This window comes from Maniola hyperantus, chromosome 22 (assembly GCF_902806685.2).
Source record: "Maniola hyperantus chromosome 22, iAphHyp1.2, whole genome shotgun sequence".
Lineage (NCBI taxonomy): Eukaryota > Metazoa > Arthropoda > Insecta > Lepidoptera > Nymphalidae > Maniola > Maniola hyperantus.
In genome coordinates, this window is record NC_048557.2 from 7,334,275 (window position 1) to 7,355,602 (window position 21,328).

Consider the following 21,328-nt stretch of genomic DNA (forward strand, 5'->3'; position numbering starts at 1 on the left):
TGTCTCTGTCGTTGAGACCGACGAAACGCCACATAGGTATATGTGCAATATTTCTTGCCGACTACTGTACCATTGTGCAAGGAAACATCAGATTGCATATGTGTTGTTGTACAATGTTATGGTACATAGCTCTTGGATCAAGGGATAAGTGAATAGTCATTGAATAGTCTACTCTATGTTCCTTCCTAGTTCTCTCTTAGTCTTACGTCACGTTAACCAACTTACACTAAATTTTAAAGTTATCTTACTTATTATTCATAGACTGGTTACAAAATGGGATCAAAAACTTGGACCTCCTTTGACGACCTCCCTGTCGCAAATTTCTGTCTGGACTGGTGGGGAGGCTTCGGCCGTGGCCAGTTACCACTCTACCGGCAAAGCCATACCGCCGAGCGATTTAGCGTTCCGATACAATGCCTTGTAGAAACCACAGGGGTGTGGGTTTAATAAATACTGCTATGCCTCTTCCAGGTTAGCCCACATCCATCTTAGATTGCATCATCAATTACCACCGCAGGTGAGCTGAGTAACAAATAACTTCATCATTAGCATCACCAGCTTAAATGTTGTTTTGCAATTGTGCATTGTAAGGTCTACATCTCCTGAGGATGCTCCGGTGCTGAGGGCGAAACGTGCGTCGAGTGTGTTTTGGGATTTCTGTGGTGCTGCGTGGTTGTGCGGGTGCGTATTGCTTGCCTGGTAGCTGCTTTTTCCTGCATGGCAAGCAGTGGGAGGGCGGACGGTGCATTTCGGATGCTGCATGTTGCATTATACAGATTCGATCTGTTTCAGCGGATTACAGCAAATTAAAAGCTTTTGGTTCATTGTATATCACCAGCTTATTTGCGTCCACTTTCCGAAGGCACGGCACCATACACGGTCCTCCACCTAAAAACTGATCCATTACAGAAAATTTGTAGGTCACAGCTTAGTGTGCTAAGTAACGGTAAGCGCTATTGAAAATCCAAAATGGCGTATCCTGCGGTATAACCTATAACGTAAACCCGCTTCCGTTTATTGTTTTATTGTAAACAATTCAATCGCACCTTACATATCGGCATGAGTCACTAGTATAGTATGTCGGTTAAACTTTAACCTGCGATTGCTTGATATGCTTCTTTTGTTGTGTTTATGTTTATACTAGCTGATGCCCGCGACTTCGTCCGCGTGGAATTAGGTTTTTTAAAAAACCCCGTGGGAACTATTTGATTTTCCGTCATAAAAAGTAGCCTATGTCACTCTCCAGGTCTTTATCTATACCCATGCAAAAAATTACGTCAACCCGTTGCACCGTTGCGACGTGATTGAAGGACAAACCAATAAACCAACAAACAAACACACTTTCACATTTATAATAAGGGTAGGTACTGATATAATAAGGGTACTGATAGAAAAGATTTAGTTGAGTAAAGTACCTTCTCGTATTTTAGGAACCTAGTATGTGAATGTTTTTGTAAATAAGTACATAAAGAAAAGATATGTACATATCATGTTATGTACTTAAGTTATAGATAAAATATTTCATTTCGCAACAAAAAAGATTTATCGTTCGATGACAATTTTATCTGTGGATCAATGCTTTCTCCGTTTAGTCATACAAGTAAGTATATAAGTCCCGGGATTTTAAAAAAACCTAATTCCACGCGGACGAAGTCGCGGGCATCAGCTAGTTTATTATAAACGTATCGTTTTATATATGTACTTATTTATACTGCTTAGACTAGCTTATTCCCGCGACTTTCCTTCGGCTTATTCGGCTTTCCTTTTAGATATACTGATTCTTAAAATACGAGTAGATAAGGCACTTAAATCTTTTCTATCATTATCTCAACCAGTAACTAAATAGATAAGATTTAAATGTAGGGACAATCCCTTTCAATCACAGTTCATCAATGAATGCCCGGATAGACGACATTGCGGGGTTTTTATTCTGTTTTTTCGTTCGGAAGTGGTCTCATGATTGGTGAGAATAAAAACCGATCAATTAACACCGCCGCGCTCCATTTCGTTGGCTGATTGGACTCCGCCGCGAACACCGAGGAAGTTCGTTCTGTCTGACTGCTGATGAAAATGATGGGAAAATTCGCAATTCTGCTTTCATTATACATTGCGGTTAGATAATTTATCTGGAAATGTTCGAGCGGTTATAAGTCCCGCAAATTGCTATTGCGCTGGAACCATGTCTCATTAACATCGAAATGACGTCATTTTGACGTCAGCCGAAATAAAAATATACTTACCATCAGTTCAAAACTCCAGTCTAGTGCTGACGTCACTAAAATGGCGGCCACGCGTATTAGCAATTTGCGGGAATTATACTTATTTAATTTAGTAGGATTAAAGTCAAAGTCAAATGATTTATTCAAAATAGTTAATAAATTACTCTTTTTGATAGTCAGATGTTGGATTTGGAAGATATAGTGATGATAATTATTATCACGCAAACTTAAAACTAAAGCTCGTGGGTTCCAAACGCGCCCAGGTCTAAAATAACCAACTAAAAATTCGCGAAACATCACAAGTTACCTATCTGTCATAGTAGTTACTTCAAGAATTCCCTTCGTTTCGTTGGCCGCTAACTCGAAAAAGTTCGTTCCGACTGACTGGTGATGAACATGATGGAAAAATTCGCAATTCTGCTTTCATTATATATGCGGTTTGGTGATTTATCTGGAAATGTTCGAGCGGTTACGTAATTTAATAATGGATTAAAATGAGCAGCTGAAAATTCACGAAACATCGAAAGTTACCTAGATGTCATAGTAGTTACTTCAAGAGTTTCCTAGCTAACTCGAAAAAGTTCGTTCTGTCTGACTGGTGATGAAAATGATGGGAAAATTCGCAATTCTGCTTTCATTAAATATTGCGGTTAGGTGATTTATCTGGAAATGTTCGAGCGGTTACAATTTAATAATAGATTACAATGAGCAGCTAAAAATTCGCGAAAGATCACTAAAATTACCTAGCTATCGTAGTAAGTACTTAAAGAGCTCGCTCCATTTCGTTGGCTGCTAATAGCCAATAGGAAATTCGTTCTGACTAACTGATGGTGATGATGGGAAAATTGGCTATTCTATTTTCATGACGTTTTGTTGTTGGGTTATGTATTTAGAATATAATTTAAATACATATTTTATGGCATAAGAATTATCCGTCTGTCTGTTCATTACCATATGCGTTAGCGTAATGTTCTCCCGATTAAGTGGTTTACAGTTGTTCTTGGTACTTGCGTATAGTCTTTCAAACAAAGAAATATAGCAACGCATGCCTTGCATTGGATAGTTCTTAATAAATAACCAAGTTTGAGCCCAGCTATATACCTACTATATTTACTTGCCAATATTTTACGTTGATTTTTAGTTATGCACGGCCCACGAAGTAGGTACAAAACAACAAATTGCTTTAAACAGGAACCATTGTAACAATAAGCCTAAAGTAGCCATACCGGAATAAAACCCTCAAAATTCCTCCACATATTCATGGCCATAGAATTTCCTTCGATTCATTGCCAATGGCGCGTCGAAAGCTCCAAGTTCGTAGCCTTCAGCTAATGGTGTGACCTTATAAGCTGAAGTTCAGGCTGGCACGCGACGACGGGGGAAACGCCCAAAGACCGACCTTATTTCTATTCCAGCTAGTGATGGATGACATGTCGATTAATCTTTATTAAGGCTTGTCACTCGATACGAGTCATTAACTGGGTCCACAGTTCCACACCACACTGAGTGGCCTAGAGTCTAGTCTAGACAAGGCATTCTGAGACGCCGTATCTATTGGTGAAAACAGGAATAAAACCCGGTTAGCACTTTTTATGTTTCCTTAGTAAAAACAAAGAACCCTTGTAAAATAAATTATACGATTTGTGAATATTTTTTTACAACTAGAGGTACATATTATGTATATTAAAATTAAAAAAAAAAAAGGAGAATGGAGAGTCCATTGTTTCGTATGACCCCCTCGTGTGTTAATTTTAAAATCATTATTAGGTTGCTTAAACATTTTTGAATTGTTGATGCGTGTTTTGCGCCTGATATGCACTTTATCAGTTTTTAGGATCGTTTAAAAGCGTTCAAAAAGACGGTCAGAGCGGACGGACTTTACTTTATTACATTTAAAATATCACATTCCCCTTTCCCCTCCAACTAAGCGTAAAGCTTGTGCTAGGAGTAGGTACAGCAATAGTGCAACGGCTGGGGTTTGAACCGTAGACCTTCCTTTAACCGTTGAGCTATTGAGGTATCAGTTGTTGTATTTGCTAACTATTCTTGTTGCAACGGTGCGTTTTTGCCAATAGTGAGAGAATGTCTAAAATAAAATAAAAATATTTTTATTCAATTAAACAAGTACTTTTGAATCGTCAAATGCATCTACCACTGGTTCGGAATGCCTTTCCTTTGTCAGCAAATCAGGTGATGGGAACTTCACATGTACGTGTCAAACTACGACGCAGCGTTGGGCCTCCGATATCGATAAAAGAGCCCCACATCACTAAACCAACAAAAGACCGTATAATGAGTTTTACACCTGCGAAGGACAAACCTTGCCGCCTCATGGTCGTAAACCAACCTTCGTGAGCGAAACTAATGTAAATCATTCCCTTTACCACGAGGCATTAAGTGAAAGTTTACTATGGCGCAACTCAGAGTTTACGGCTAATGTACCTACTGTAACAATGTACACGTGGTTTTGTTTTATGTGTCTGTGTAAAATACACGGACACATGGGGGTTTCGTTGAAATTTGTAACACTTCTCCTGCGTTACTCGAGCAAGGAAGAATTCTTAAACATTATCACAAAAATAGTCTAGCTACTTAGTTCATTACTGTTAAAACGGAAATCCTATAAAAAGCAAGTCATTTTCGCTTTAAAATGTCACCATACATAAACTCAAAAAAAATCGGTCTACGCGTTTAGTCTCTAGAGCGCCGCAATGGAACAAACAAACATAATAAATCTTAAATCTTCTAAATATATAAAAGGAGAAGGTGACTGACTGACTGACTGATCTATCAACGCACAGCTCAAACTACTGGACGAATCGGGCTGAAATTTGGCATGCAGATAGCTATTATGACGTAGGCATCCGCTAAGAAAGAATTTTTGAAAATTCAACCCTTAAGGGGGTGAAATAGGGGTTTGAAATTTGTGTAGTCCACGCGGACTTAGGAGATAAATTTTCTAAAATCCTTTCTTAGCCGACGCCTACGTCATAATAGATTACGTATGCGAAATTTCGGCCTGATTTGTCCAGTGGTTTGAGCTGTGCGTTGATAGATCATTTTGTCAGTTTTTCCTTTTATACACATATTAATATTACATATTTTTGTATCGATTGACGTTTTCATAAATTCCTTTGTTCTTCATCTGGTTAAAAACTAACCAACGGTCTGCGCTCAATAAATCATTTTACAACTGCAAGAAAAATCTTTAAATTGTCATCCACGCATCTACATATGTATATAGATATTATAACTTACTATGTTTAAAAGAATGTTATCGCATATAAAGCAAGTAACGAGGGCAACTAAGCCGTACTATCTAGAAGTTGCCTTGTAAGGCCCTCGCAAACACGGAACACCGAGATAATGAAATAGATCATTTTTATTTAAACACTTCCGCGAATCATGTCAGAAGACTGCAATTTATTTTTCTAATTAAAATAATAGGCTAATATTTATATTAAGTAGCAGATACAGGGTGTAACCAGAACGCTGGCAAAAATGAAGACATGTGATAGTACCTACTGATGTTTACTGATACCACAAAAAAGAAAAATACTAAAGCACTAAAACTACAAAATGAGGCAAAAGGCTATTGGTATTGGATTGTATTTAGGTATAGTATAACAATAACGCTAAGGTTTTGTTGTCGTTCTGGTTACACCCTGTATATCTATTATCTACACCTTCGTTATTTTATAAAAGCTGATAGTTTCTCTTCCTATTGTCCCCATATAGGGAGGAACGATCAGTGACTGGTGACTTTGGGACTTAACGCTGATCGTTGCTCCCTGTGTTGGGGACAATACGCATAGAAACTTTCAGCTTTTATAAAATAACGAAGGTCTGGCACGCGCTGGCTCTCTCTATTAGCTATTATATACTTACTATCATTACTTATTACATTGTCAAATCGCGGAACAGCCTACTTCGGGTAAAGCTCTTCGACTCGGTTCGCTCGTGATTGCGAGGTTCAAATTTTTCTTCTCTGTTGTTACTTTCTTTGCAGAGCGATTGTGGTCGTCACTGAGTGTTGAGATGCTTTTCCATTTCTGTGTGATGGCTGCTTTTGATTGAGCACCCTATACCTTTTCCGGGATAAAAAGTAGCCTATGTCCTACCCCGGGATGCAAGCTATCTCTGTACCAAATTTCGTCATCGGTTAAATGGATGGGCCGTGAAAAGCTAGCAGACAAACAGACAGACAGACACACTTTCGCATAATTCTAATATTAGTATGGATTAGCGACATGTTTCTATTTATTACGTCTAGAAGTATGTCAAATTGACTTCAACGCCTTTTTATCGTGTACTCGTTTCATTGCTCACACATGGCTCACAAGTCACATACAACTTAGTAATTCCTTGGTATCAATTTGTTCTCGTCTCAATTCTCTCATTATCGTTATCAGTTATATAATTAACATTATTTGCATAATGTGTAGGAAATGTGGGGCGAAATTGCGTTCGAATTAACTGTAATCGCTTTACGACGAATTGGGACAATACTGCTTCCTGGCTAATTTTATTACAAGAAAAACGCAGCTCAGGAAGTTGATAGAGTTGAAACAAAAAATACCCTAATCTACTTCAAACATGTTAATTACTAACATAAAAACTTAAAGTTAAATAGTTGTATTTTACACCTGTAATGGTGCTAACTCTGTTGTATAGGTACAGTATCAAAACTAAACTGAAAAAACCGGCCAAGTGCGAATCAGACTCGCGCACTGAGGGTTCCGTAGTACAATCGTATTTTATCGACATTTTGCAACGATAAATAAAAACCTACTTACTAGATCTCGGTCAAACCAATTTTCGATGGAAGTTTGCAAGGAAGGTAATGTACCTACATCATATTTTTTTTTTTAGTTTTATCACTCTCTTATTTTAGAAGTTACAGGGGGGGGGGGGGGGGGACACACATTTTACCACTTTGGAAGTATCTCTCGCGCAAACTATTCAGTTTAGAAAAAATGATATTAGAAACCTCAATATCATTTATGAAGACCTATCCATAAATAACAAAACACATATGGGTTTGATGAAAAAAAAATTTGAGTTTCCGTTCTAAGTATGGGGAACCCCAAAATTCATTGTTTTTTTTTCTATTTTTGTGTAAAAATCTTAATACGGTTCACAGAATACATTTACTTACCAAGTTTCAACAGTATAGCTCTTATGGTTTCGGATAAAAGTGCCTGTGACATACACACAGATAGACAAACAGACATGACGAATCTATAAGGGTTCCGTTTTTTGCCATTCGGCTACGGAACCCTAATGAAAGATTTAAATGTACTGCTATGCCTTCATATAAATCTCTCAGCGGAAAAGTGCTGGTTTGGTTACACTAAAACTATGAACCAAACAATTTACGGGCCTAAAATTAATGTTAACCAAGTAATTATTATCAACTAGCTCAGCGGTTCCCAATTTTATTTAGCCATGGAACCCTAATTGATCATATTTTTTTGGCGGAACCCTAGCTGGTTATTTTGATATTGATAAATAATAATTATTATTATAAGTATTGCAAAACATTTTATTACAGAAAATATGTTTAAAAAAAAAAAAAAGATGGCTGAAATAATACATTTTCAAAATATCGCTGTAGCAAATATAAACTCGGGAGACTTAAGGGATTTTCAAAGACATTCCTATCAAAATACTTTCAAATGGCACAGAGAAAGTTTTGTGTTGCGCCCGATGCAAAACATTATTATTGTGACATAGAATTACTATGACGTTAATTACCTCCGTGGCGCAGTGCGTGCACTGTTGTATTAGAAGTTGGAGGTCCCGGTTCGATTTGAGGCTTCGGCGGCGGCTAGTTACCCCTATCCTACCGCTACAGACGTAACGCCAAGCGATTGAAAGTTCCCAGTAAGATGTTGTGTAGAAACCGATTAGGAGTATACCTACCGGGTATGTCCTGGTATGTACCTGCGCCAGTCCGTGCCCAAGAAGGAGTTGAGCAGACGCAAGCGGGATATCGGGTCGGATGTGATTGCGATGTGGCAGGAGCGGTGGTCTGCGGAGATTTGGGGTGACGAATTGCGACGCTTTTTCCCAGACGTATCCGGCAGGCTCGGGGCCACCTGGGTCGCGCCGGACTACGAGACCTCACAGATCCTCATCGGACACGGCTGTTTCCGGGCGCGCCTGCATAGGATGACGTTGTGCGAGAGCCCGGCGTGCGAGTGCGGCTTTGGCGACGAGGATAGGCACCATGTGCTGTGGGAGTGTCCCCTTTATGAGGACTTGCGAGTGACGATGTTGGATGGGATCGTACGCGGGGAAGCGGGGCCGGTCTTCTACACGGACCTCGTCTCATCGGCGGGGAACTACAACCGGCTACGGGAATTTGCGCACCATTGGCATAAGAGGCGAAGCAGCTCGGAGCGTACAGGTGCCAGGCCGGCACCACGGAGGAGCAGCAGCGGAGATCACAGCTGTATTAGTGACGTCTAGCCCCCAAGGGGGGAGAGTGAGCATAAGGGACAAGGAAGAGACAAAATAATTTGTAGGGAGTCAAGAAGGCGCCCCGGGAAAATGCCAAGAGCAAGTACCGAACGGGCGCCCTCCCGCGATTCGGCCCATATAACCGAGAGGTTGGTGGGGCCATGGGAGGTGGAGGGTTGTCCCTATACCTACCGGGTAGCTTCCATCGACTGCCGTGTAGGCGTGACGGTGCGTGCCGTGTAGGCGTGACGGTGCTTGCCGTGTAGGCGTGACGGTGCGTGCCGTGTAGGCGTGACGGTGCTTACCGTGTAGGCGTGACGGTGCGTGCCGTGTAGGCGTGACGGTGCTTGCCGTGTAGGCGTGACGGTGCGTGCCGTGTAGGCGTGACGGTGCTTGCCGTGTAGGCGTGACGGTGCGTGCCGTGTAGGCGTGACGGTGCGTGCCGTGTAGGCGTGACGGTGCTTGCCGTGTAGGCGTGACGGTGCGTGCCGTGTAGGCGTGACGGTGCGTGCCGTGTAGGCGTGACGGTGCTTGCCGTGTAGGCGTGACGGTGCTTGCCGTGTAGGCGTGACGGTGCGTGCCGTGTAGGCGTGACGGTGATTGCCGTGTAGGCGTGACGGTGCGTGCCGTGTAGGCGTGACGGTGCTTGCCGTGTAGGCGTGACGGTGCGTGCCGTGTAGGCGTGACGGTGCTTGCCGTGTAGGCGTGACGGTGCGTGCCGTGTAGGCGTGACGGTGCGTGCCGTGTAGGCGTGATGGTGCGTGCCGTGTAGGCGTGACGGTGCGTGCCGTGTAGGCGTGACGGTGATTGCCGTGTAGGCGTGACGGTGCGTGCCGTGTAGGCGTGACGGTGCTTGCCGTGTAGGCGTGACGGTGCGTGCCGTGTAGGCGTGACGGTGCTTGCCGTGTAGGCGTGACGGTGCGTGCCGTGTAGGCGTGACGGTGCGTGCCGTGTAGGCGTGATGGTGCGTGCCGTGTAGGCGTGACGGTGCGTGCCGTGTAGGCGTGATGGTGCGTGCCGTGTAGGCGTGACGGTGCGGCGTGGTTATGAGCGTTTTCCACAAACGTTTTATTTAGGTAACTCTCGGACAGACCGTGGAACCCATGTGACCCTTCCCCGGAACCCCAGGGTTCCGCGGACCACCAATTGGGAATCGCTGAACTAGCTGACCTACCCCGGCTTCGCTCGGGTGGAGTTTAGAAAATTGAGGGGGAGGTTAAATTAAATTTTCTCTCCGTAAGAACCATCTTATTCCATCCATCCATTTATTTATTATTTTATTTATTTAAGAACCATCTTCGTACTTCAAGGAATATTATATAAAAAAAATTGCGAAATCGGTTCAGCGGTTCTCGAGATTTGTGATGAGCAACACATTCGGTGATTCATTTTCATATTATAGAATGTAATATTTTTATTACCACTTATTTGAAACTGCTTCAAATGTGTACATATATTTATGGTGGAGACTCGTAATATTATCGGGTGAAGTTTTTCAAGTAAATTTTCGTTACCTGATATAAAAATTGTCTCGGAATGTTTTTGAATATTTGAATGGATACCATAATAATTATATTGTATTCAATGTTTTGATAAAGTCTTCGCACACTAGTTTAGCTATCTTAAACCCACGGTCATGACTAACTGTGACCTAATTTTGGACGGTCGATGTGAAGTGGGTCTTGTTATGAACCATGTAACATGTAGGTGAGAATTTTCTCACGTATAAAAGTGATTGGCATTGTGGCGCCCACAAATCACTGAAACAAGCTGATGCATTGTAGGTAAATACTATTTACCACTAACAAACATAATGGCACCGTTCGTGACCATAGAATTATAATCTATACTATCTATATATCATCATCATCATCATCAGCCTGTGGACGTCTGTCTGTCTGTTTGAACGGGGTAATCTTCGGAACGGCTGAACCTATTTTGACTCGACTTTCACAGACAAGTAGATAATTAACCAGGGAGTAACATAGGCGGGAAGTTGTGTTTTTCTACCTATATACGCTGAAATCTCCGAGATTTCTGAACCACACGCAGAACATGTTACGCAAATCGGCTCAGAAATCTATTTAAGTTAGTAAAAATTAAGCTAGTTAAGTTAATAAAAATGCTATCTGCTGTTATTTGATATCAGTACCTACCTACAGCAAATAAAATAGTTCAATGACCTACAAGCGGCCTGTCGCCGATTTTTAGCTACTTACACATATCTATCTATCACGTATAATGTTATATTCGTATTACTATCTTTTATAGTCTGTAGCCTTCATCTCTTACGAATTGAAATCATGAAATTGAAAAAAAATTAAGCTCTACTCACTACGTATATAAATGCATTTTTTAAAAATTCAGATTTACGACGTAATTCCTCCATGAAATTTCTGTTATCACTCATCAGTCAATGATAAAAAACCGGTCAAGTGCGAGTCAGGCCCGCGCAATGAGGGATCCGTACTACAGTCGTATTTTTTCGACATTTTGCACGATAATTCAAAAACTATGATGCATAAAAATAAATAAAAATCTGTTTTAGAATGTACAAGTGAAGACCTTTCATATGATACCCCACTTATATAGTTATCTCACTTCGAAAGTTGAAAATACTAATTATTAGTTCATGACCACAATTTAATTTTTTTTGTGTGCTCTAACCCTAAATTCACGGTTTTCAGATTTTTCCCCAAATGTCAGCTATAAGATCTACCTACCTGCCAAATTTCATGATTCTAGGTCAACGGGAAGTACCCTGTGGGTTTCTTGACAGACAGACAGACAGACAACAAAGTGATCCTCTAAGGGTTCCGTTTTTCCTTTTGAGGTACGGAACCCTAAAAAACAATGATAATAACTTAATAACAATGAATTAATTATTACATCGTGACTTTTCGTCATCAGTCATCAAGTCGTGATGTTACACGTTATTTGAAAAAATAAGTGTAGAAATCGTATTGCAGCATAGCGTTCCAACTTCCAACGCAAGGCTGATACTTGATAGTGATTTTGAAACATCTGTAGGTACCTTTAGAGAATCTGACCAGCATGAAAGTTGGTATTATCACACTACCTGACCCCCGCGGCTTTGCCCGCTTTTAGGTTTCTACAAATCCCGTGGGAACTTTTGATTTTCCAGGATAAAAAGTAGCCTATCCATAGTAACCCGGAGATGCAAGGATGCAGTAGGTACTTACCTACCAAATTTCGTAAAACATGTAAACCACGCATGATTCTTTAAAAATCCCGTGGGATTTAGGAATGCAATTCCTTATAGCATCAGGGCTGAAGAGTTGGTCCTCGAGTTCAAAAAGTCTTTACTTGGTACCTACTTGTTAGGTAACTCAATATCAATTTATAACCGACAGTTTCTAAATCCCATCAGTCTTGGTGGTCAGGTCCCGTGCAGCATCAGGATAGAGGAGTTGGAATCTAATTTTTTATGTCACAAAGTGAGAAACTTTGTGACATTGTCCTTTAATAGTGAATTTAGCCCCATAAACTACCAATAGTCTACCAATCCGCACATGGCCAGCGTGGTAGACTATGGCCAAAACCCTTCTCACTCTGAGAGGAGACCCGTGCTCTGTAGTGAGCCGGCGATGGGTTGATCATGATGAAACTACCAATATACAAAAAATCACTTCATTTTATTACTACAGTCCAATACCCTATTATGGTGATTGGCTGAATTTATAGTATTTTTGATGCAACAATTAATTTAACCCAATAGTGGGAGAGTGTCGATAGTTCGGCATTCAGATAATCAACTGGCCACACTATTCGGAATGCGGCGAATGTTTTGTGTTTGGCGAATTTTTTTAATAAGTTTGGCAAATCAACTTGCTAGCAGACGACATTAGCGCATAGTCCGCCCAGCCTACTGATTCGCTAACTCAGTGTCTAACACTGAATGATAGCCACTGAGCTCATTTGACATTTATTTTTAATCCATTGAAGGTTTTCTAAGAAAAAAATATTTTAATTTCACTTAATGAAACAGCAATGCAGAACCAACCAATGTCATATCGTGGATATTTTGTTAGTTATATTTTGTTAAGTAGGTATATCTATATTTTTCTTTAAATTTAAATTCCTGTACATATTTAACTATTTTATTTTTACCTACTGTTAATCTGTCAAGTTACTCTGTACGTTATTAAGTCTGTCTGTTATTAAGTTAATCTATACTTTAATCTGTTAGTCTGTAAGTTAGTGCATGTTAGTTTATAAGTAAAGTTTCACCTGTAATTGACGACCATACTGTTTATTGTATGTATTTAAGTGTGCGGTCTTTTATGTATGGAAGTTGTCGGTGATAAATAAATTAAAAAAAAATAAAAAATGAGCTCGATGGCTATGTTAGCGAATCAGCCCGCTGCACTGGCCTGATTCCCACGGTGCGTGATTGTGCGGATTATCACGCACGGCTGACGACCACGGACAGCCACGCACCGCGCTAAAGGCTCGGACGACTATGACGACGTGTCTGCGTTACCACGGACGACACTCTTCCCATGGTGCGTCAGTGCAGGCTGCTCCACGTCCGTCTACAATATCACGCACAGTGGGAAGCAAGTATTAAATATATCATATCCAGAAATAACAAAGAATTTTAAAAACTTATAGGTATTCGCGCCAACCATTTTGGGTTAGCGCGAATGTGCACGAATCATTTGCCGAATCCCGATAGTTAAAGAGGTGATTGCGATCACCACACTATAATTTTATTGGAAGATGCATCCGACTATTCGTAAGTACTTGTAAAAGTTTATAGGAATAAAAAAGATTTTTATTTATTTATTATTATTACTGTCAAGCTACGGCGGCAGGCCTCCACGTGATATCGAAAACAAAACAAAGAAATAAAACCCGATAATAACCCATAAAATCATTGAGAAGTTTAGACAAACTCGACAGATTTATCTCAACTTATTTTTGAATCACATTCGCCATAATATCGCATTTAAAGATAACAGTAGGTAATAGGTAGACAGGTAACTAAAAAGTTAAAAATAAGCAAAGGTTTCACGACTTTCCTGAAATTAAAACATAAATAATTATATGAAAAATTATAAATTTATTATATTTGATTTTTTCTATATTTATGTTAAAATTTAGTTTTATTGTAAGTTTATAAATAAATTATTTTGACTACAAAAAATCTGCAAAAAACAATAAGAACACCATACGTACTTTCCTAAGAACTCGAAATTGGAACTAATTTTCTTATCGTCCGGTCTCGTTAAATAGAAAACCTTATCACAATTTTATGATTCACCAGCATTATTAAATTTTTTTATAGATTTGCGGTCAACGGCCGTAAGTCAATGACCTTACATTTGTTTAGGTATGAATAACCTACTTTAACGAATTGTTTATTACTTTCTGATAATGTTAACGTTTCCAAGATGATTTCTGATATTCATCACATTAATATGTTAGCGAAAAAAAACTAAAATGATCGTTTTACAGAATGTAAGCAATAAATTAATTGAAGTTTCAGGGTTTCAAGATATTATAGAACAATCGTTTAATAGATACTATTAAATGCGAAAGTGTGTTCTATCTGTCTGTTTTTTTTGTTCTTAATCTGACATATTTTGTAAAGGGCTCTTCATCTATGTCATTGATTGACACGACCTAAACATAAGCATAGATCATGATAGATCATCTATGAAAATGTTATCGAACGTTGGCTAGAAACTTCCTCATTAAAATCAAAAACAATTTGAGAGAATCACTAACAAATTCATACACTTTCATTGCCGAAATGCTCAAAGGTTTGTTGTCCGTCCGTCCGTCCGTCCGTCCGTCCGTCCGTCTGTCTACTAGCCTTTCACGGCCCATTCGTTCAACTGATTTCGACGAAATTGGGTACAGATATAGCTTGTATCCCGGGGAAGGACATAGGCTACTTTTTATCCCGGAAAATCAAAGAGTTCCCACGGGATTTTGAAAAACCTAAATCCACGCGGATGAAGTCGCGGGCATCATCTAGTAAATTATATAATATATATGCACTGCGGACGTAGTCGCAGGCAAAAGCCAATATAAAAGTATTATCTTATTTATCTTCATTTTATCACCATTATCTTTACTTGTTACTCTGGAGTACACAGAAACTACAAGAGTTACATAAACACACAAAATAAATTAGGCCTAAAGTCTAAACTATCAAATATGAAACACGATAATATTATGTACAATGTACATACGCGGCAGAAAGTAATGTACATCGGCCTTTAGAATTACATATCTGCTTTGTAGAGCGTTGTCTCTGTCACTCATACCTGTATGACGTTTTGTCGGACTCAATGACAGAGACAACGCTCTACAAATCTGCTATCTCCTTCTAAATGTCGATGTACATTACTTTCTGCCGCGTACTGTATATGAATCAAGGCTTGTTAATCACAAAGGATGTGCATTGGAGTCTCCATCCTCTCCTGACAGAAGTTTTACATAATTTCATATTATACCATCGATATAAACGACAAGATATGCCCAAGCGAACAAAATTTTTCACGGTTTTGGAACCAAATAAATCAGCGCCACCTCTTAGACACTATATGAACGACCCGTTTGAAATCCAGACGTCACTGAGGTTGCATTGGTGCTAAATAAACATTTTAGGACCAACGAGTCGGTGCCATTTTGCTTGTTCAATGGCCCTGTCCTTACGAAGTAATATATAAGTCAATGTATTATACATATCTCACACCCGGCTTTACTCACGTGTTTAGTTATAATGGAAATCACTCACGATAGTTTAAACGCTAAAATAATTTCATATTATAATGATATTAAGTGACAAAGGCACCTTACCTTACCTACTTACATAGATTAAAAACATCGATGTTAAAGTCACCTACATTTACTAAGGATGTTTTTAATTAAATTGGAAAATGATACTTGATAATAAATTAATATGACGTTATCCATTGTTACAGTTGCCGGCTGCAGTCAAAGTCCTCGCCGGGTATGGAGCAGCAGTGGACTACGAAGTTACTGAACTGATCTAGCGTCTTCATGCGAGAGGCTGCCTCACCGATGTTGTTATGACGAAAACTCTCGCTCACAAAACGAAAAACAAACACGCGCCAGCGAAAGTATAAGAAGAAAACTTAGCGATATTGGAGTCATCAAATTATTTTTCTTGCAAGCCAGTATCGAATTCCGCGGTGATAAAACGATAAAGTGTTACGTTGTTAACGAAAATTCGTTGCGACTGAATACCCAATAGATAATATTTATTGATAACGTGTTTAAATTTTTCGTAACGGCATACCGCGAAAGAGTGTAGCCGTAACACGACGTGTTTTTGTACGAGTAACGAGTGCCAGTGTGTGTATGTGTAACATAATCAATATATTGAGGGTGTGTGCGTGTGTTGTGCTTTTTAAATCTTCGGATATCGAATGTGCTTTTAAAATGCGCGTGGAAGATCTGTGGTCGGGGTTGGCAGCACTGGGATGGTTCGTCAGCATAGTGGGGTGTCACACGCCGGGCAGCGAGCTAGAGTCCGTGAGGTACGGACCTTCGGAGGAGAGATTCGGCAGTGATACCTACACTGTAGCCAGTATAAACATCACGTATAAGGATGAGCACGGGGAAGTCTACACAGAGACGTCAGAGGTAAGCCTTATTTGTATTGTTATCTCCTAATACAGGAATTAAGATTATTATTCACGAAACAGCTGATAACTTGGGCAAATTATCATTCATGTGTCTGTTTTGATTGTCACGTCACATCCTTGTTGTCGACTGTCGGTTTTGAGCATGCAGGTAATTATCTTTTAACTAGGTATAGGTAGATATATACCTACCTATTAAGTATGTTTCTGAGTTATAGGATCGTTATTTCATACTCCGTAGGGTAAAATCGCCAGTTAGATAGCCGATAGTACGCACTACGCAATTGGGTATTTGACTAAGTACATCAAAAATAAATTATTTCTCAGTGATTATTAATAGAGGGTCTTTCAAAATACGTAAAATCCACGTCCTTTGTTATAATGTAATGTAATAATAACCATTTAAAATTATAGAATAATTAAAAAAGTACGTCATTATTACGTGACGTCACACTCCAGTATTTAATAGAACATCGCATACATAGGGCCGGTTGTTTCAAACCATTGGTCTTCGTAAGATACGTTCGTTAAAATTTAACAGACGTAGACGAACTTTAACATCTGTTAATTTAAGTGCGTTGCTTCATTGTACAAAAAACTGTTCGTCATTGTTATTTTGGTGGCGAAACTAACCCTAAAAATTAACTTACTTCTCCGTATCCTTTTTTTATTTCATTTTAAGTATATTAAATTATATACATAGTTATTAATATTGCTACTTCGCATTTTAAACACTTTTTCTTTCTTACAAATTCTCTTTCATCTTCAAAAAAACTACCATTAAAAGCTTTGATTCCATTATAATTTGTAAATAAAATATTCCGTTTGTAAGAAGTATGAAGTTACGAACTGATTTGACGATCACCAATGACGCCAGCACTGGTTAACGTGAACGTAACTTTTTAACGAACGTTAGCGCTAATAGATGCTGAATCAACGCTTTTTCTTTACTTACGTTCGTTAGCGCCATATTTAAAGGTTACGTGTATGGTGTGTCCGTGCTAGATTTTATCGATCTGTTTTTAAGTTAAGGATAACCACGGAGTTTAACCAAAGGTATCCCCAAGGAAGGACTATGAGAAATTTTAAAGAACTTTAAAAACCTTAATCCACAAAGTGGCGGAAATAAACTTGTAGTTTCACAAATAGGTATTATACTTATCTGTATTGTTTGTACGCTAATTTGATATCACAGTCCAATGTCAACGATCTCGCGAATTTGGCATCGCCCCAGGGATTCTGTAAACTTGTATGTGTGTAAACTACTGTGCCAGGATAAAATTGAACAATAAAATGCTATCATTATCATCATTATGAACAACCCATTGCCGGCTTCAACTAAAAGTCGCTCAGCGTGCTATGGAGCGAGCTATGTTGGGTATCACTCTCAGGGATAAAATCCGGAACGAGGAAATTCGCAGAAGAACAAAAGCGACCGACATAGCTCAAAGGATTAGCGCGCTGAAGTGGCAATGGGCAGGCCATGTCTGTCGCAGAACCGATGGCCGATGGGGCAGACGTGTTCTGGAGTGGAGACCGCGTACCGGTAAGCGCAGTGTAGGACGACCCCCCGCCCGCTGGACCGATGACCTGAAGAAGGTGGTGGGGAGCGGTTGGATGAGGAAGGCGGAGGACCGTGTTTGGTGGCGCGCTCTTGGAAAGGCCTATGTCCAGCAGTGGACGCAAACAGGCTGATGGATTGGATTGGATTGGAATGCCGGCTTACAACTGCACCGCTCTCCTGTCTAAGAAGGTCGAATCCGGATTGGCAGATTACACACACCTTTGAGAACATTATGAATAACTTTCAGGCATGCAGATTGCAGGTTTCCTCACGTCGCGTTGTTTTCCTTCAATGTTAATGCAAGTAATATTTAATTGTTTAAGACGCACATAACTCTGAAAAGTTAGAGGTTCGAACCCCCGACCTTCGGAATAGAAGACTTACATCTTAACCGCTAGGCTATCACCGCTAAAATGCTATAGTAATAAGTTACTTTTGACTCATACCTGTTTTCAATCACTACTCCGTGAATGTCCGATTTTATTTGTTCTAATAATAAATTGTTTTTGTAAAATTGTTGAGAATTCTCTATACAATAGTACTTATATAAATAAGTTTTCTTTTTGTAAGAGATATCAACACTTGAGATTAGTTTAGAAACTTCGCCGTTATTTGATGATCAAAATAACGTGAAAACAGAAATCCTAAAAAATAAAATCGCCTGCGAATGCTCGCGTTTCCATCCTTTATTTCAATTTTCCACTTCAAACTAAAAATATTTATTTCAAACTTGATGATGGTAGATAGATGGATGGATTTAGGTTTTTAAAAACTGGGAACTCTGATTTTTCGGGATAAAAAGTAGCCTGTGTCACTCTCCAGATCTTGAACTCCTCCGTTGCGGCGCGTGATTGACGGACAAACAAACACTTTTGCATTTATAAATTAGTGGTCAAATAGAAGTGACATGATTGTGAAAGTAATTATTTTCTTACTTACTAAAACTATAAGGAAAACTGACTGACTGACTGACTGATCGATCTATCAACGCACAGCTCAAACTACTGGACGGATCGTGCTGAAATTTGGCATGCAGATAGCTATTATGGCTTAGACATCCGATAATAAAGGATTTTTGAAAATTGTACCCCTAAAGGGGTAAAATGGGGGGTTGCCATTTGTATAGTCCACGCGTTCGTAGTCGCGGGAATAAGCTAGTAATATTAGCGGGACTTCCCCGATTACATCTCGACCTGACGGCTGACGCGTATTATAGGTACCCTGTTCTTTGATAGAACTAATATTGTCTTGGCATCGTTGTTGCCGGGTCCACCTACGGATAAACATTCGCCGGTAATTATATTAATTTAGATTCTCTAAACAAGATTATTCTCTATAAATAAATGCTGTTATTATGTACATAATAATAATTTAAGAAACGGGTTTCCGTGATAACGTAGCAATAGGTGAGAACTGGTTTAGGAAATAGTGGTAAATCAATTTAAAAACTTTTCTATTATATTAAATAAATTTTTTATGAAGTAAATTATACTTATCGAGGTAATTACTTAATTTCCATACTTCTACTGACTTATAAAAGTTACAATTCGGTTTTTTGGTAATTAAAAAGCGGTGTATATATTTTTCTTGTTTAGATGTATAATATGTAATACCAAGGTTATTCTTGACTACTAATGATAATTATGATGGCTTTAAAATGGAATGAAAAGTAAAAGAAAAATAATTATATTATAGTTATACATATTACTTATAATGATTTAGGTAAATTGGTCCGATTTAAAGAAGGCTTACAATTTTTTCAAAGTACATTATGTTATTTATTTGTGGTATTCTAGTAAATAATAAAATCCACTACAAATCAATACAGTAGTAGGTACCTATCATAATTTCTCAATATCTAACAAGCTCGAAAGATATTTTGTAGGTTTGTTGTTTAAATTTACCAAAAATAAAATATAAAATAGAATATTAATTATGATACTTAATCATAGTTGTTAAGAGTCAATTATTATTATATATGCAAGAGGTTAGAATTAATAATAAGTTGAATATATTAAATAGAAGATTAACTGATGTTTGATTAAGTAAGAATTTCATTTCGTCTCATCATAATTTTTATTAGTTATGTATTAAATAGGTCTTAATTAATGAAAAAACATAGTCGGCCTTCTTCTGATGATGAATTAATTAATGTTCTAAGTAATACCTTATAAATCAAAATTTTAGTAGGTATTTTATTTGACGACGAATGTGTATGACATCACATCTGTGTATTTCATACAAGCAGCAAGCTCCCTAACTAAGCGAGCGTTTTGACGTTTGATAAAAAGTTGCTGATTTGACTAGTAGTCATCATCCGGCATCCCTATTCCCATAAACCGTAAAGCTAATTGAGTATTGAGACAAAGCATTAAAATATAATTAGAACTGATTATTAATATGAGTGTTATCAGTGTATTCTGATGATTATGTTGAAACTTGAATACCTAGCTTGAAACTTTCACAACGATTTCATCTTAAATTTAGATTCGTATCTTTTAAAGATAAAGATAAAACTTAACGTAATCGAGATTGTTCATCAGTTGTTTTATTTTTGTTTGGGTCATGGCATGACAGAGAGAGAGCCCGGGAGGGCCAGACCTTCGCTGTTTTATAAAAGCTGAAAGTTTAACAATTTATTAAGGTTTAAGGGTGTCTGGCGGGAGTTACCATTGGAACCCCCGCCAGACACCCTCGGTGCGTGATTCTTCTCGGTAGGAACGGCATTCCGAACCAGTGGTTAATTAAACTAGTTGACGATTCAAAAGCACTTGTAAAAGTTTACTTGAACAAAAATCTATTCTATTTTATTCCTAATACTATTACATAGAAAATATAGAAAAATTACACTTTATAATTTGACTAAGACTTTTTACACTTTTGTTGCCTGTTATCTCCCAAAGTCACCATGATCCAAACTTCATAGTCGCTGATCGTTCCTCCCTGTGTTAGAGACAATACGCAGAGAAACTTTCAGCTTTTATAAAATAACAAAAGTCTGGCCTTCCCGGGCTCTTAGTCCATGACGTAAACTTTTAATTGCAACTTACTTAATCACGAACCTATCTTGTTTTTATCCTTATAAAGTTGTTTCGAGTTTCTCAATATAGCCCGAGCAGAGTATCTTTCTTGTGGCTATTGCAACCCTTGGCGATGAAAAAACGGGTCAAGTGCGAGAAGGGTTCTGTACCAGATATACCACTATGTACCTGCTTTTTATTTTATATTTAACTAGATAATGCCCGCGACTACGTCCGCGTGGATTTAGGTTTTTAAAAATCCCGTGGGAACTCTTTGATTTTCCGGTGTCTATGTCCTTCCCGGGGATGCAAGATATCGCTGTACTAATTTTCGTCAACATCGGTTGAACGGATGGGGCGTGAAAGGCTAGCAGACAGACAGACAGACAAATTTTCGTATTTATAATATTAGTATGG

The 21,328-nt window shown here is 38.8% G+C and overlaps 1 protein-coding gene across 4 annotated transcripts in view; it reads left to right on the forward strand.

The window, feature by feature from the left end:
- gol (goliath) overlaps positions 1 to 21,328 on the forward strand; it is a 100,079-nt gene that overhangs the window by 42,088 nt on the left and 36,663 nt on the right. For all 4 annotated transcript variants that reach the window (XM_069506245.1, XM_034980778.2, XM_034980779.2 and 1 more), the window contains one exon: positions 15,644 to 16,328. In XM_069506245.1, coding sequence (XP_069362346.1) covers positions 16,044 to 16,328 — 285 coding nt within the window. In that variant the 5' untranslated portion in view covers positions 15,644 to 16,043. The remainder of the gene's footprint in view (positions 1 to 15,643; positions 16,329 to 21,328) is intronic.